Consider the following 18,105-nt stretch of genomic DNA (forward strand, 5'->3'; position numbering starts at 1 on the left):
TTTTAAGTCTTTTGATACTTTCTGATAATTTGCTTACCAAGATTTGTTGCACAAATTTACTCTCGGAAAGGTAGGTTTTAGATCAATGGAGGAGAGTAGAAAAGGTCCTTCAAGAGTGACATTGGTGCCGTCAAATACATGAGGGTGAGTGAGTACTCTCATAAAACGTATTTGAGGAGTGGTGAATACATAAGTCTGACTAGGGCAAAGGGTAAGACCAAAACCGTACATTACAGCCAGATCACAGAGAGCTTTTAATGCTTTCAATATTTTCCCGTAACACTGGAGCCATTTAAGGTTTTTGAGAAGGAAAGTGACTTAGAGCAATTGTGTTCATGTTCAATAAAATGAAAAGCTGAAGATTTTCTTTTTGCCAGCTTCCTAAACTGGAATGTCAATAATTCTTCGTGTAAGAAACACTGTGTTAAGGCTTACAGATTGCTGGAAGGGATCTCCAGAGGTTATCTGATTGATCTCTTTGGCACAGGCCTAGTAAATTATCTTTAAGTCTTCTCTGTTTCTGTCTTCTGTGGATGCAGAGAACAAGTTCTCAGTGTAGTGCCTGTAATACCCCTTTATGATATTTGAAAACAGCATTCCTTAACCTTCATTTTTTAGGCTTTAAAAACTCATTTTCACTTGATAAAACCATTCTCAGTTTCAAGCAATAGGTTTAATAACACGTGGCTTTATCTTTTGTTTTTCACTGCTGAAGCCCATCATTTTTTAAAAGTCTCACTTGTCCCAGTTGCCTTCCCCTAGCCCCCTCATTTGGCCTTTTCTCCACCTGTCCGCTGATTCCTGACTGCCACTGTGCTGTGTGATCCAGACCTTTGAATTTGCTAATTCATCTGCCTGGAAGGCCCTTTCCTTAGGTAGCTATACAGCTAGCTGCCTCATTGACTTTGGATCCTTACTTAAAATCTGCTTTGCAGTGAGGCCTTCCTCACTGTATCTAAAGTTATAATGTCTCCCTACCCTCACCACCAGCCGCGACCCCCAACCCTGGGATGAGGCAGTAGATGTAGCCACCCTGTGTCCTGTGCTTCAGGGGTTCTTGTACCTTACTCCTCTTTTCTCACTACCACTAAAATTCAACTTAGATTCTTTTTCCTTTAATGATATCCCAAGCATGCCGTGAAAGATGAGGCAGTACAGCCTCCTTTCAGTGTGAATATCTTGGATAGGGGGCTCAATTGAATGAATTGCCCTTGGCTCCCATGCCCTTTTAGGGACAGCCCTGCTTATCACTATCTATTTCGTCTTATTTTTCCTATATTATCATGTTTATTGTCTCTCTCCTTCACTAGAGTGTAAGTTCCACCGGGCAGGGAGTTTTTTTGCTTTTGCTCATGACTGTATCCTCAGGACTTAGAACAGTGCCTGGCTCATAGTAGATTTTCCATAAATATTTGTTGATTAAATAAATTAATTTTGTTCATTTATTTGCATGTCTGTGTATCTCTTTATACTGTAAAATCCTTGAGGAGTTTTTAATAAAGCTAGCTAATGATGTATACATTTTTGGATCACTTACTCTGAGCCAGTGCTTATCACAATATCTTGCATAAAGTTAAACAACCAATCAGAATTTTTTTAAAAGGGATGGATTGAAAAATAAAAAATCTAGTAACCTTTTAACTATGTACTCAAGCAAGGCAACGACATATTATATAGATGAAAATTGTGTCTATCACTTGTTTATACAGACTTGTGAAAAAAAGCATTGCGTTGTGTTACATCTCAGGCATCTTTTGGGAACTTTACCTTCTAGGTGTTGTTCCAACAGCCCTTTGTAGCTTGACCCTGGTAGCAAGCCTTCTAAAAACTAGTACATGGCAGACTACATCAAAGTTTTAAACACATGTATAGCCTTTGAGGCAGAGATTCCATTTCTAGGAATCTATTCTAACAATCAGATAAGTGACAAATGGACAAAGACTTCTAGCAATGTTGTTTTTACAAGATGGGAAACTGGAAAAGTCTATGCATCCATAGATTAGTAAGTGTGATACATACAGACATCATATATCATACTTTATACAAATCACATATAAACATAGAATGGTTACTTGTGGTTAAAGATAGTGGAGAGAAGGAATTTTTACTCCCCTCTCTCAAAAGTTATTATTTACAATAAAAAAGATTATAAAGAGAAAGAAAAAAGTTTTCTCTTCAAGAAAGTAGTTACAACCTCTAACTGGGAAGCATACTCACTAAATACAGTGAAATCAGGATTTGGTGAAGGTAGAAGCTGAGAATGACATGCTCTCCCAGAGCTAGACATTTTCTTAAACATGTCACAGTTCTGAAAGTCTTATCCAACAATCCTTTGACTAGATTGAAGCAGTCTTGGTCTACAGGTGGCTTTAGGTGGGTTCCCATAGGTCTCAGGTTAATCATTCAAAGGCAGGGGAGATTGAGCTGAAGGAGAAACCAGGCAAGATACACCGGAGGAGACTGCTGGAGGGAAAGCATGGTGAAGGAGGGTGTGCTAGGTAGCTCAGGCTGCCGTAACAAAATACCGTGGACTGAGTGACTTAAACAACAGGCCTTATTTTCTCACAGTTCTGAAGGCTGAAAGTCCAAGATTAAGGTGCCAGCCTGCTGGATTTCTGGTGTGATGTCTCTTCCTGGCTTGTAGGTGGCCATTGTCTTGCTCTGTGCTCTCATAACCTCTTCTTTGTGCAAATAGAGGGAGAGAGAGAGAGTGCTCCCTGGTGTCTCTTCTTAAAGGAAATTAATTCTATGGTATCAGGGCCCCACCCTTATGAACTCATATAACCTTAATTATGTCCTTATATGTCCTGTCTCCAAATACAGTCACATTGGGGCTTAGGGTTTCAACATATGAATTGGGAGTCGGGGAAGGGTATAGCATGTGCTTAGCATGCATGAGGTCCTGGGTTCAATCCCCAGTACCTCCATCAAAAACCAACCAACCAATGAAACAAACAAACCAAATTACATCCCCCTAAAACAAAAACAAATAAATAAAAACAAAAAATATGAACGGGGGGTGCATAATTAAGTCCATAGCAGGTGGTGAGAAGGTAACCAAACCAGTGTGACTGAAGAGGATTTCTAGGAGTCCTATCACAAAGGAAATAATAAACTTAATGAGGGTATTTAAGACAACTAATCTAAATCAAAGTTGCAGATTGCCCCAGCTTACTCTTCATCCTTCTATACTTGTTTCAGCAAATAACAAGCCCTATTAAAGAAGAGTAATCAGAAAAGACCTGAAAGGGGATTGCTTTAGATCAGGGTTTCGAAAAATAGAGCTTTAGAGAGGAATTCTTGTAAGAGTGATTTACTGAGGGAGTGCTCTCAGGAAGCAGGATAGGTCAGGGGAGAAAGTTAATCAGAGATGGCTTCAGATGAAGTCTGGCCTCAGCCTCATCCCATGGGGAGCTCTGGAGCATGAATATCACCAGAGAGGTATGCTCCCCAACCTTGAGGCAAGGGACCAGGTCTTCGTGTTGCCAAATCCATCAGTAATTGGCCATGGGCCACCCTCGGGGGAACAAACTCTCAGGCATTGCTGGGTAATAAAGCTCCTGTCACTTAGGGCAATGCTCAGGCAAAGGGACACCTGTGAGCCATTAACAGCCAACACTTAGAGCGGCTGGCAGATGGTTGCATTGGCTTGGAAAGGGGATCTCAGCAGAAAACTAATAGCAACTATAGAGCAGTAGTTCTCAAAGTGGGGTCCCTGGAACAGCATCCTCCTCTTCCTCATCTGAGAACTTGTTAGAAATGCAAATTCCCTAATCCAGCCCCAGATCCACTGAGTCAGAAACTCTAGGGGTGGGACCCATCAATCTGTGATTCAGCAAGCCCTCCAGGTGATTTTGACACATGCTAAAGTTGAGAGCCACTGTGCTATAGGGACCTATGACTAGAAACTGTAAAACAGAAAGATGCAGGGGAGGGGGAAACAGAAAAATAGGGCAGTTACAGAACATTTGTTGCAAGAGAAATTACACAAAGAACACATCAAGAATGGAGACCCATAGCTATCTCTCAAAAAGACAAAAGGAGCTCAAAGAAGAGATACAAAGATTTAAAGAAAAAATGAGACACAAGATGAAAAGTGAGTTGGCAGAGCTAAGAAAAGAAATGGAAGAGAAAAATAAGAGTGTTAACTGTATCCGAGGTGAAAGCCACATAAGAAGCAAAGGAATGATGGTAGTACTTGCAGCAGTCAGTGTTCAGTTAGGAAAACTGAAATCAATCTAGATATATAGTTAAAGCTGTGAGAGAAATAACGCAGGGAATTTGTTACAAAGAAAGCGTTGAAAAGGCAGGGAAAACAAACAGGAGACAGGAAAGTAACCCAGTGCTGGAACCCATGGGCCACACTGTTTGTTGACCAGTGGACGCACCATCACTGCCTCTGAACAGAAGCCACTCCACCTCATGGCTGGTGGTCCTGAAGCAGCTACAACGCACAGTCTCCTGCACTCCCTACAGCCAGACATGGAGAAGGGCTTCCCCCTTCCACCTGCCTTCTAATCTCTACCAGTGCTTCCCATGGGCAGAACCTAACTAGGATGCAAGGTTCAGGCTTCTAGCTCCCTAAAATCCAGAGGAGAGTAGAAAAGAGTGAGAACCAACAAGCCATTTCTGGAACAATAATAAACCCAAATTAGGGAGAATCAGGATCAGAGAAGAGAAGAGAAAAATCACAACTTAGAATCCAAAAGAACAAAGATTTTTTAAATAGTTATAGAGAAGATACAGTTATGGAAGAAAAGGGGCTACAACACACCAATAATTATAGTTTCTGAGTAAACTAATGCCACAGAAATGAAGTTCAAGGCAACAGAAGAAAATGTCACTGAAATTTAAAAATAAGAAGTCCTTATATAACTCCTAGAGGAAAACATAGGCAGAACACTCTTTGACATAAATCATGGCAATTTTTTTTTTCAAGCCAGCTCCTAGAGTAATGGAAATAAAAGAAAAATAAACAAATGGGACCTAATTAAACTTAAAAGCTTTTGCACAGCTAAGGATATCATCAACAAAACAAAAAGACAACCCACAGGATGGGAGAAAATATTTGCAAATGATGGAATTGACAAGGGACTAATTTCCAAAGTATACAAACAGCCCATACAGCTTAATGTCAGAAAACATGCAATACAATAAAAAAAAATGGGCAGAAGACCTAGATAGACATCTCTCCAAAGAAGACATACAGATGGCCAATAAGCACATGAAAAGATGCTCAAATTATCAGAGAAATGAAATCAAAGCTACAATGAGGTATTACCTCATACTAGTCAGAATGGCCATCATTAAAAAGTCTACAAATGATAAATGCTGGAGAGAGTGTGCTGAAAAAGGAACCCTCCTACACTGTTGGTGGGAATGTAAATTGGTGCAGCCACTATGGAGGACAGAATGGAAGTTCCTTAAAAAACTAAAAATAGACTTACCATATGATCCAGCAATCCCACTCCTGGACATATTCTGAGAAAACTATAACTCAAAAAGACACATGCACCCCATTGTTCACAGCAGCACTATTTACAATAGCCAAGACAAGGAAACAACTTAAATGTCCATCAACAGGTGAATGGATAAAGAAGTTGTGGTGTATTTATACAATGGAATACTACTCAGCCTTAAGAAAGAATAAAATAATGCCATTTGCAGCAACATGGGTGGACCTGGAGATCATCATTCTAAGTGAAGTAAGCCAGAAAGAGAAAAGAAAATACTATATGATATTGCTTATATGTGGAATCTGGAAAAAAAAAGGGACAAATAAACTTATTTACAAAACAGAAACAGATTCACAGACATAGAGAACAAACTTATGGTTACCAGGGGGGAAGAGGGTGGGAAGGGATAAATTGGGAGTTCGAGATTTGTAGATGCTAATTACTATATATAAAATAGATAAACAACAAGTTTCTACTGTATAGCAGAGGGAACTATATTCAATATCTTGTAACCTATAATGAAGAGGAATGTGAAAACGAGTATGTGTATGTACATGTATGATGGAAACATTATGCCGTACACCAGAAATTGGCACAACATTGTAAACTGACTGTACTTCAATAAAAAAGAAGGCAAAGTTAAAAAAAAAAAAAAGAAGTCTTAAGATCAAAAGAGGATATTTTATTTACCTTAGTTTGGGCCACTATAACAAGAATACCATAGCCTAGGTGGCCTGTAGACAATGGAAATTTGTTTCTTACAGTTCTGGAGGCTGAACTCTGAAATCAAGATGTCAGCAAGGTTGGTTGGGGGCTTTATTCCAGGGTTACAGACTTCTTGAATCCTTGGATGGTGGAAGAGGGCAAGCCAGCTCACTGGAGCCTCTATTATAAGAGCACCCATCCCATCCATGATGACTCCACCCTCAAGACCTAGTCACTTCCCAAAAGCCCCACCTCCTTACACTATGACATTGGGCTTAAAGATTTAACATGTGAATTTTGAGAGGACACAAACATTCAGACCATAGCAGTATTCCAAAGAAATTTTGATGTAGAACAATCAACCCTGGACTATGTCTTGGGGAAGTTACTGAACTTCAAATATGAAGAAAGAATTGGACAGGCTTTCAGACAGAATAAAAGCAATTAAAATCTAGGGAAAATAAATTAGGCTGGCCTCAGACTTTTCCTCTCATGACTGCTAGACAACAGTGGTGTCCACAAATCTCTGAGGTAAAGGGACTGAAACCCAACCAGGTATCCTTCAGGCTTAAAGACAGGTAGCTGGTTGTTTGCAAGCACATAAGACTTCAAAGAGTACAGGATCCGTGTGCCCTTCTTCAAAAAACTGCATACTTGAGACTTTCAGTGATGTCATCTTTACAGCCAATTAGGTATCCTGGAATCCTTCCTCAGTTGAATACCTAACAGTCCTGGATAAAACATTTTAATACATCTTTTGAAATTAATGGCTGAGCTTACCAGAAACAAAATTGTCTGTGGCCAGGAACAAATTGAGAGCCTGACTCTGGGGAGGTGATCAAGCATTCAAGTCACTGGGCCATTCTGGGGGCATCTGCCAATTCCTGACAGTCAGAGTCTGGGTTTCCTGCACCTCCTGCCAGGCACATAAGGCAATGTCTTGTATAAGCCAGAATGGGCATAGGCGCAGAGCCCCACATAAAGCCAGGTACCACAAAGGGCATCACCCTTAGAGAAGAGGTGAACTAAGGGTAAACCCTCTTGTCGAGAGCAGACAGACATGTTGTGCATCTTCTTCAAATATTCTGGGAGAGGGTATAGCTCAGTGGTAGAGTATGTACTTGGCATGCACAAGGCCCTGGGTTCAATCCCCAGTACCTCCATTAAAAATGAATAAATAAACCCAGTTACCTCCCCTTCCAAAAAACAAAACAACATAAATGAGTTGATGTTCTGAATGCAAACTGTGTTCGGAGTGGGACAGGACATATTAAGAAGCTTCTTTCTCTTAGTCATACTTTGCAATGTTAGCCAAGCAGAATTGGTTCATTCTTGATACCGAGACCCAGAGAGGTCACCTTCAAAGAGAAAATCCCTTTCTTCATCATGAATCAGAATTGCGTTCAAACCTCTTGCAGTCTGCTGGGCAGGTTCTTTTTTTCCACCTTTGCCTGTGTTATTTAGACCACTTAAATGACCTTCTCCCTTCCCATGCTTTCCAGGCTTCCAGATTATGGATGTACTAGGCATATTTGAAGATGAAGCCCAGAGGCCATCACCTCCATAAAGTTTTCCCAGACCCATCCAGCTCAGAGGGATTGCTGTCTCCTCTGTGCTCTCTAAGCATTTAGTCTTTACCTCAGCTCTAAGCCATAGTATTCCACCTTGAATCAGTTATATTGCAGTGTATGTCCCCCACCTCCACCCCAGGAGGTTAAGCTGCTGGACTTTGTCCATCTTTGCATCACTCAGAAACCAGAAAAGAATCAGTTCTCAGTTAATCCCTGAAGCATTACATTGAAGAGAATTGAATTGGAATGTTTGGGATCAATTTAGCTTTCTGAAAACTCCTCAGTTCCAGCTACTATTATTTAAAACTGAGAGGTTTCTGTGCATTTATAGACATGAATTGAAGGATCATTCGAGAAGTGATTCAGAGGTGCATGGCCTCATACTCTGCCTCCTTTTGTGGAATTTAGTACTTTGGAAGAACAGTGCTCAGCTGTGCTTTAGCCCCACCATTTCACAGCTGTTCGTTCTCAGTGTACCCTCACAAACTCACACCAGTATTGGTCAGTCGTTTTGGTAGGATGAAGAATCCTTATTCAGTGTTCCTACTGTCCTGTCTTTTTTCCATCCGCTAGCCCCTAAAAAGGGGACCCAAGGAGGCAGTTGGGGAACAATAATGTTGGTAACAATAACAGCCAGCACTTTGATGGCATTTTCTCCAAGCCAGGCACAGTTCAGAGTGCTTTACTCACAATCCTCTGTAGGGTAGGCACTGCTGATATACTGTTTCATAGTTTAATATACCAAAGCAGCTTAACCACAGTCACACAGCCAGCAGGGAGCAGAGCTGGGACTCTGGTTTGAAGTTGGAGATAACCTTCCCAGACCTTCCACAAGTTACTTAACTCCAAGCCTTGTTTTCCTCATCTGTAAAATGGGGCTAATAATCTCCTCTTTGAAATATATAGAAATTAAATAAGATTACATATCTGAAAGTGCTTGTGCCTGATAGATGATCAATAATAACAATTTTTAAAAGAGTAAAATAGCAACATTAATAATACCATTGTAACAAATAAGGCAGAGCCAAGGAGAAGGTGTTTTCATGTTAGAAAAATATCTCCCAAGCCCATGCTTTTATGCCATGTGGTAAATGCAGTTTGATTCCAACATGACTGTTCTCTAGCAGTTCACAAGGCAAAACATTGTTAGTATAGTAATACATAGAGACCAAGTGTTCTTTCCACCAAAGGAGGGCATTCCAGCATATGGTATTTTTGCTGAAGAGATTACATTGGTCTATCATAAAACATAGAACAGGCTGACACTAATTAGCAAAGACAATGTAAAGATGACACTGAAGCCACCAAAATAGCCTGATACGTTTTAATCATTCTGTATTAGCTTGCTGCATCTTAAAACATTTTCTTTCAAATCGAGCCACAGCTGTGTGTACTTTAGGCTGTGGCCGTCATAAACAAATATGAAAAGAAGCAGAGTTAAAACAGATCAATACCAGTGGTTATCCATTAGTCTGATGTCATCTAACACAAATGACAGTTAAGAGACTTGTGAAGAAATCAGAGAAACAGAATTTCAAATACGAGCGTCTGTAAAACTGAATGACAGCTTTGAGGTGCCTGTTATCTAGTTTGGTCAAAGTTATAATGTTTTCAGGAAGCCAGTCCTTCCCACAAGTGACTTTTGATAAGGGAAGATGGTGGAAGATTCCCAGGTTCAGAGAGCCAGATTTCTATGAAATAAATTCAAAGATGGTAAAGTGAGTACTCTCTTCTTCTACAGTAGAATTGAAGATATATTACTATGGAAACCCACCCCTCATCACCAGCACCACCCTCTGTTTTAAATCTTTTGGCAAGAATGAAATGAACATACAATGAACATGGTCTGCACCGCAGGGGCAGTGTGGAGTTGTACCTTAACACCCAGCTTTCTTGTGGCTTCATTTTCTCATTGTAACAGTTGTTTGCTTAGATCAGAAAAATCTGGGCTCACAGCTGGGGACACAGATCAAGACGTAAACATCAACTGTGATGGGGTCGGGGGGCGAGTCAAGCCTTGAGGAGCCCTCCTGTTGTAACAGGGGGAATCTGTCCAGATTAACTGTGGAGCTTTTCCAGAACAGCACGCACTTCCTCTGGATGGTAGTTCCATGGACCAGGTTTACCCTGCAAGAGAAATGAATCAGCATTGTTAGATTCCCGACTTACAGGAATATGTCAGTCTGGAGCTGAGTTGAGAGGTTTGGGCTGGTGATATGTATGTGGGAGTTTTCAGGATGGTGGAGTCAAGGGCAGACGCCTGGGAAGTGGATGAGTACACCCAGGGACAGTGTGTGGAGTGGCACCAACATTTAATGGGAAGACTGGAGAGAGAAGTAGGAGGAAAACCAGAGTGAGTAAAGTGAATAGCTTTCCAAAGGAAAAAAGGCTCTATACCAATAAGCTTCTCTTTCACAATTGGACCTTCAGACTGGCCTTATCTACCTCTCCACCGCTCACGTCAACTTCTGCCCATTCTGCATCAGAACCACCTCTGCCTCTCCAATCCCAAGGCCTCAGTTCAACCCTCTTCACCTCCAGTCCCGAGTCCCTGCCCCCTCCAGTCCATTCTTTACCCAACAGGCAGTGATCTTTCTAAAGTACAGATCTGATCATGCCTTTTCCCTGCTCAAAACTCTTCAGTGGTTCCTTTTTGCCCTAAGATGTAGGACAAACTCCCTGGGCCTGAATGAGCCCCTGTTAACCAGCAAGCCCCCAATTCTCCATTCGCATCCTGCCCTAACATGCCTCAGTGCCTCTGCTCACCCTCTTCCCCATATTTGCAATGGTATTCACTCACTATGCTCATGTGGCTGCCTCCATACCCCTTAAGGCCTAAGCCGTTGTCACCTTCTCTGAGAAGCCTGCCCTTCCCCAGGGTTCAGAAAATTTACAGTCTGAGAGCCAAGTGTGTCCTGATGCCTCACACCCTTCTGTGCTGTAACAGCAGAACTGAATTGTTTTGACAGGGGTAATTTGGCCCACAAAGATGAAAGTATTTACTCTCTGGTCCTTTATAGAACAGATATGCCGATCCCTGCTCCGCATCTCACAGCACCTGGGACACCTGTCTTCCTTATCCCCGACTGTGAGCACCTTGAAGTAGGTGTGGGCCATTTTAAACTCCTGCTTGTGCTTCTGGTACTTGCACAGGACCTAACCCAGGTTAGGACTCAGTACCAAGCTTGTCTCAACTGTGCCACCTTACTGCCATGTCACAGGGGGGAGAAAGGAGGGAGGACCCGAATCCTCGTGCTGTGACCCTTAGCACCCTGAGGGTTCATCTGCAGGTTGTTGCTTGTTTCCCCTGCATGACTAGGACCTGCTTGACCCGTGGGCAGAGGAGTATCCACATGGCTGGGCTTCCTGTGCTCTCCAAGGCTCGAAATCCCTTCAGCAGCTATAAAACTTCATTTCTGTCCTCTCAGGGGAGGCTAATGGTGCCCATGGGTCAGAGGCTGTGCTTACCTCCCTCACCCTGACCAGGCTGAAGCCTTGAAGGGGGACACGACCACCAGAAAGGAAGCCTAGACTCAATTCCTGCCTCGAATTCCTGCCTCAAATTCCTGCTTCAGTATTTCCAGCTCCAAACTGCAGAGTTTGTTCTTTGCTGGCGTCTACACCTCCTCCCAGGTTCAGGCCTCCCTCTGAGATCAGTAGCTTGAGGCCCTCCCGCTTTTGGCCCATCCCATCCAGAGGCTTCTAGAATTGAAATCAGAGCCTGTGCAGTGTGACCTTGGGCAAGTCAATTTCCTTCTCTGAGCATTGTTTATGAAAAGGAAGCAACAGTCTCTGTCTCTCAGCTTCAAACCAAACCAGGGCAGGGCCAGTCTTCTGGGTTCAGAAGGTAGCCAGGAAGCTACAGCTCTGACCCAAATGCTAGGGACTTTCTTATACATTATTTCATTCCCTCTGAGGTGGGGGCCAACATCTCCATTTTGCAGAAAAGGAAATGGAAGCTCCAGGAAGGGGAAAGACTTGCCTGTAGTCATGTGGCTGATAAATGACCGGGCAGTGATTTGAATCTGGTCTGCCTGATACAAGCCCTCTCTGCCCTTGCCCTCCCTGGGTCCCCTTCCCACCACACCACCTTATACAGGATCCTGCCTTCCTGGAGCACATAGAGCCTCTCGGGCAGCGCCGCGTAGAGCTGGCTGCTCTGGTTCTTCATTGTGTCCACCACCACAGGGCACTGGGGGCTTCTGTCCAGCAGCAGGTGGGCTGCCCGCAGGCGGTCCTGGAGATTCTGGTGATTCTTGATGTCCACGTTATTCTTAAAAGCCCAGCCATCTATAAGAGAAAGGCCGGGCAGAAGGACCCACAGGCATGGCACATACTTCCTGCAAGCTAAATACCTCCTCCGCCCCCCTTTTTACCGAGGGTCCCAGATAGAGGACTTCCCAACATTGGCACTATTGACAATTTGGGCTAGATAATTCTTTGTTGTGGAGGCTGCCCTGTGTGTTGTGAGGGGTTGAGCAGCGTCTCTGGCCTCTACTCACTAGATGTCAGTAGCATCCTCCCACCTTCAATCTGTGACAACCAAAAATGTCTCAGACATTGCCAAATGTCCCCTGTGGGACCAAAACCACCCTCTCTTGAGAACTACTGCTCTTAACACCATCTCCTCCAGGAAGCCTTCCCTGACATACTCAGCTGTGTTTCTTGGGCGAGCTCTTTAAACCTCTTTAAATTCTCAGTTTTCCCATTTTTCCCTCTCTCTCCTTTTTTTCTCCCCACCCTCAACCTTGAGCAAAGGGGAGAAAGAGGGAGGGAAGAGCTGGAGGGAGGGAATGTTTTTTACCTGATGCATGTGCTTCTTCAATGTAAATGATGAGAAAATCTGCTATGGAATTAAAATCTTCAATAAGTCTCTTGAACTGGTCAAATTTGAAAATAAATGAAGGTCAGGTGCAACTTCCAAAATTCAGCACCAATGGCCTGTTACCTAAAACAAATGGAACCATCATCAACCAATAACCTACACACAGCATTTCGTTTGCAAGCATCATCTTCACTCCTGAATTCATTTCTTATGACCTTTATTTCCCCTCTAAGATGGATGCAGGGCACGGTTGGAGGTGGAATGCTAGAGAGCAGGCTTAGCAGAGGCTGGAGCCAGTTTGCTCCTCTCAAAAGTGAGGGGATTCCATCAGATGGTCTCAGTGGACCATTTGCAGTCGCTGGGTGATCATTAAAATGATGACAAGGAGAGTCCCTTTCATGCAGTTCATAAGGCAGGCACGCATTGATCCTCTCATTGATATGATTCATGTGCTGCAAGGTGGGTGATTTTTCCCCCGATTTATAAACTTGCTCCTTGTCACACAGCAGGAGTTAAAATTAACACTCTGGTTTCTATGTTCTCAACTTGGTGCTCTTTCCGTTCAAAGTACCACCATTTCCTCATCCACAAATGGACATAATAGCAATGTTTACCTTTTAGGATTGTTCTGAGATTTAAATAAGTTAAAACAGATAAGGGCTTAAAACAGTGCTTGCCCATAATAGGTGCTCAATGAATGTAAGTTCTTATGTTCTTAGTGCTCATCTCCTCCCTGAGCTGTGAAGAGGTGGGCAGAGGAGGGGACCCCACAATGGGGACCTTAGTAAAGAACCTGGGTTTTCTCCCAAGTACAAGGGGACATTATGGACACATAAAACAAGGATGGTGGATATTGGTTGCAATTTTGGCTGCCCAACCTCTTACCCTCCTTCCCACTTGGAATTCCCTATTCTGTGTACTGTTGATGTAGCTGTGTGCCCAGCCTTGCTCTGTGGAAGATATCAGGGCCATGTCTGTTCTTTGCTCCCAGAAGCCAGGGCATAGGCAGTGAGTGACCCAGGCTGGGCTGACTGGACCTTCCCACCAAAAAAAAAAAAGAAAAAAAAAAAAAGACCCTCCTAACTCTTTGATCCTGGAGTTACTGAGATGGTAGAATTCATCCACAGCTCAATGGTCGTGCCTCATCAGAGATGGTGGAGTCCTACAGTGGTGATGGATTCCCATGGCAACCACGGTGACAGCAGTTTCCAGGCCCAACTGTTGATGCTACAGGATGGTCCAAGCCCAGCGGCTGTGGTTGATTTTGGGGAGACTGCATCATCTTTCTAATACATTCCTTTATACATGTATATATGTGTGGCTAAGAAAACCAGAGTGAGTTTCTGTTACTTGCAAGCCAGAACTCTGACTACTACAATAGGCTGTGTGATGAAAAATGATCAGTTTCCACCTGAAGATCACTACTCAATGAAGAAAGGACTGAGGGTGAGAATGGAAGTGGGGCCGAAGCAGTTAGGGGGACTTATATAAATCCACATGAGAGACAATGGGAGTCTGAGCTAGTGTGTGTGCAGTGGAGAAGGGGAAAAGGTGGAACTGATAGGACTTGTTGATGGAGGGGAGTTCAGGGCATCTTAACTTGCTTGTGGTTTGTTTGGTTAGTTATTCCTTCACCTTGTTCTGCAAAGGATTTGAAGCAGCTTACATGTATAATAAAATTTTAAACAAAAAATTTTTTAAATCATGCCCCTCCGGGAGGCATAGAATAGATGCCAAGCATTCTTTACACCTGAGCTAATATTTGACTCTGAGATTCCAGGTGGCCAAGTAAAAGGAGAAACACAATTGCTTATATATTCTTTATTTTTCAGTACATGAGGAGAAAGCAGGCCAATTTCTCTGGACATACAAAGTTCTCCTTGTCCTTGTCCCACAGGTTTCCTCAGAGGAGGCCCTAGGAGAGAAACTCAGTGCCTGTTGGTTGCATCCTCACCCATGTGACAGGAATGCCCAGACCTCAGCAGGGGAGGCTCAGAGATCAGTTATGGCCAAGTCGCTGGCCACTGGCCTCCAGTGACCCCAGGGAGTCACCCTTTAGATAAGAACCAAGGGAATTTAAGGTCAGGACCAGTGCTAAATATTAGCTGTCTGGAATATTGTTTCTAATTGGATAAAACATTTCAACATCCACTGATTAGGACCTTGGAAGAAACAGAGCCATTTGTTTAATTATTTATAGTGTGGCTAGATGCAACAATCAGGCTTGAGTGCAAAGTTTAAACTTAGTTCCCTGCTTTCCTGGTAGCAGAGAGAGGAAGGACAAGTGTTGAGGGGGTGGCTGTGCTGGGGGCTGGCACTATGCCACATCCAGAGGCCACAGTGCAGAGAACACCATTTCAAGAACATCAGGCAAACACTGTCAAGTCCAACTTGTTTGTATAAATGGGAAAACAGCTCTGTAGTAGCTCTAGATTTGAAGCCATCATTGGTTAATTTACAGGTTGATCCTCAAACTAGTAAATTAACCTCCACACCAGGCTCTCCCACCAGAGAAAGCCCATTTATAGTTACTAGATGACCCCTCATAAATATACTTGGGGAGATTTTAGAAGATTTTTAATGGGGGCTGAAATAAATCCAGTTTCAGACTAACTGCCAGGTACGGAGAAAACAAATCATCCAGACTTGCCTTCTACCACGTCAGTTAATCAGTGTTTGGCGGTGTGTGTGTGTCTGAGAGCATGTGTCTGTCCTGCGTGTGCATGTGCGTGTACATTCAAAGGATAAGAGGTGCCTGAGAATTTCTCTGAGCTTCTGTTGTTTTACCCGGTAACAGAAAGTAGACTAGCTGAGAGTCAGAGGGCTCAGGTTCTGGTTCTGACCATAAGAACGCTCTGTGTGACTCTGAGCAAGTCCTTTACCTCTCAGGGCCTTTGCATCTGAAAAGTGAAAGTGTTGCTTTAGATTATCTGTAAAGAATCTTCCAGACCTTCCAGTTTGTGGCTCTAAAATGAGTTCCCAGATTCATACCTAAAGCATACAGCAGAGCTATTTAGTGGACTGGTGTGTTTCCAAAGCACTTCCAGGATGTCTTTCTAAGAAGCAGAACTGATCATGTTTACTACCTGCTTGAAAGCCCTTCTGGAACTCACCAGTACATTCAGGATAAAGGCTACCCTCTTTGCTAAGACACCTAAAGCCCCGCAAGCTCTGATCCCTAGTGATGTTTCCAGCTTCATCCTTCATCCCTGCATGCCTCCCATACCCTACTCTGGCCAAACTGATTGATGTCCCTCTACATCTCTGACCTCTGCTGCTCCTCCCCTCCTTCCTGCTCTGTTCACCACTCCCCTCGTCCTCACCCATCCCAAGCCTGAGGTCCCTGGACAACCAGCTCACTATCCTCTTCTCCAGGAAGCCTTCGCCTGACCACCTTCCTACCCAACCTTACTTCTTCCAGGACTTTCTGGTTCTCTCTCCCACTATACCATCTTCCTCTCTCAGTTATGAAATCTTCCAGTTGTGTTGATATCATCAGTACCTGTTATTTCAGGGACTCTGGGCCAGTGGACTGAAAGCCAACTCCATTTTACAAACTAGAGTTTTCTTTTTTCTCTCAGACCCCTTCTCTCTCCATTTCTTCAGTTTCAAGTACAGCAGCAGGGAACAGAGACAAATAGAACTGTCTTTAAAATGTAACTGACCCACTAGAAAGTGAACAGTTAAAATAAGCAAGCAAATCCTGTCAACTGGCCACGAGGCAAGTTTGGCTTTCATGGAACTGGTCGCTAGATGATCAAAATTCAGCAAATTGGCCTGGTTGCATCACAGTTCTTGGCATGAGGCAGACACACAGGAAGGTTTGTTGTTTTTCTCATTGCTCTTATTATCAGTGGTCACTTAGTGAATGCTTATTGAGAAAACAGAGGTCATTTGTGCACTGTGGTGATGAGGGGGACTTGGAATGTTGGTGACAGAGGGGAACAGCCAACAACATCAGCAAAGGCAAAGAGAAGGGAGAGCACATGGGATGCCCAAGAACCAGCAGCTCATCTGGAGGCAGTGGCACAAGGGGAAGCCTACAGGTGAAGTTGGGATGCAAAAGTAGAGTCGGCTCAGGGAAGACACAAGGCTGAGCCTGTGCTTCATCCCAAATGCAGGGGTTTGGGGTGGCTGGAGGTTGCCGAGCTGGGGTGCCTGTTGGCCAGGGATGTGCTTGTGGAAGGGTAATCTGGCAGCCACTCACAAGTTGGGAGGGAAGAGCCACTCACAAGAAGGGAGAAGGAAAACCTGGCAGGAAGAGCAGCTGTGAGGACAGAAAGAGAAAACTGACCCAGAGAGGCCTTTTAGAGCCCAAACAGATAGAGCTGGTTTGCCTGGAAGAGAGAGAGAGAGCTCTTCAACAAATATTTACTGAGCAATTTCTATGAGCAGCAGCAGCCAGGGGGATGCTGGGTGAGAGCCAGGGTCTCCTCCTGCACGGAGCTTGCAGGCTGGTGAAGGTGACAGACATTAATCAAATACCCATACATAATTCCAAACCAGGACATGTGTGATCAAGAAAAGTTTAGGATGTTAAGCCTACAAGAGGAGGGAACCTAGTCCAGGGAAGCTGGGGTTGCCTTATCTCAGGAAGTGTCACTGAGCGGAAGTCTGAAGGGTGAACAGGAGTAGACCAGGCAGAGGCGGGCGAAGAGCAGCCCAGACGAAGGGACTGTGCGTTAAGAGCGCTGCTGGAGGCGCTGAAGGCCAGTGTGCCTGCTCTGTGGTTTGAGTGCCTGGGAAGGTGGTGATGCCACTCAGAAAAACAGAACCCAGGAAAAATCCTCATTTCAGGAAGCAGGAAGAAGACATGAAGCCAAAAAAGGAGCAGCTGGAGTAGTAGAATTCAGCCCTGTTCAACCCACATGCCCACCCTCCTCAAGCACCCCTCAAGCTTGATTCAGCCCCCTGACCTTGCATGAAGTCCCAGATGTTGCACCTCTGTCCTGACAGGCGGACCACGGGGCAGTCTGGGGCCAGACCCCCTTGCTCGGTCGTGTCCTCCAGTCGCTGCCAACGGACCTTCAGGATGAACCAGAAATACTGGATGCTGAAGAAGGTGGGGATCCAGTTTTCATAGGAGAAGTGGGGGTTCTGGGCCATGCCAGTCCTCTGACTCATGGCCAGGATGTCCTGCTTGACTCTCCCGGGGAACAGTGTCAGGAGCACTTTGCCCAGGGCCACGTGCAGGGCCACCTGAAAGAGCACCCAGAGCCTCTTCAGCCATAGCCCTGGCAGGGACAGCCCCATCTCGGCAGAGCCAGGGCTGGCTCTGAGGCCGGTGGGCAGAGAGGCCACCGCCAGGTGACACGGGGCGGAGCTGGACAAAGGTGCAGGGTCGCGGTAGCCAACCCGGACAGGAGGAAGGTGTCAGGACAGAAGGTATTTGCCTTCCTGTCAATGGAATGGAAAATTCCAAACCAGTGGCTAAAGGTCTGTTCTAATGATTGTTTCTGAGTCTTTGTCTTCACTTTTGAGAGATATTTGGACTGGGAAACTTCAGATCTTCTGAAGTTTCTCCTTCTGATAAGTTTTTAAAAATAAA

General features: G+C 44.2%; 1 protein-coding gene and 1 non-coding gene across 2 annotated transcripts; one reads left to right on the forward strand and one right to left on the reverse strand.

Moving 5' to 3' along the window:
• Positions 1 to 7,249: 7,249 nt before the first annotated feature.
• Positions 7,250 to 7,324, forward strand: TRNAA-GGC (transfer RNA alanine (anticodon GGC)). The gene has a single exon. It is a non-coding gene; the product is annotated as a tRNA-Ala (tRNA).
• A 1,718-nt stretch (positions 7,325 to 9,042) lies between these two features.
• Positions 9,043 to 18,105, reverse strand: DIO1 (iodothyronine deiodinase 1). The gene is made up of 4 exons (XM_010984612.3): positions 17,474 to 18,105; positions 12,537 to 12,680; positions 11,823 to 12,022; positions 9,043 to 9,859 (listed from the first exon to the last, which is right to left on the reverse strand). The coding sequence occupies exons 1-4, from the start codon at positions 17,808 to 17,810 to the stop codon at positions 9,791 to 9,793; spliced, it is 750 nt and encodes a 249-aa protein (XP_010982914.2). The 5' UTR covers positions 17,811 to 18,105; the 3' UTR covers positions 9,043 to 9,790.

The sequence above is a fragment of the Camelus dromedarius genome, chromosome 14, assembly GCF_036321535.1.
Source record: "Camelus dromedarius isolate mCamDro1 chromosome 14, mCamDro1.pat, whole genome shotgun sequence".
Classification (NCBI taxonomy): Eukaryota; Metazoa; Chordata; class Mammalia; order Artiodactyla; family Camelidae; genus Camelus; species Camelus dromedarius.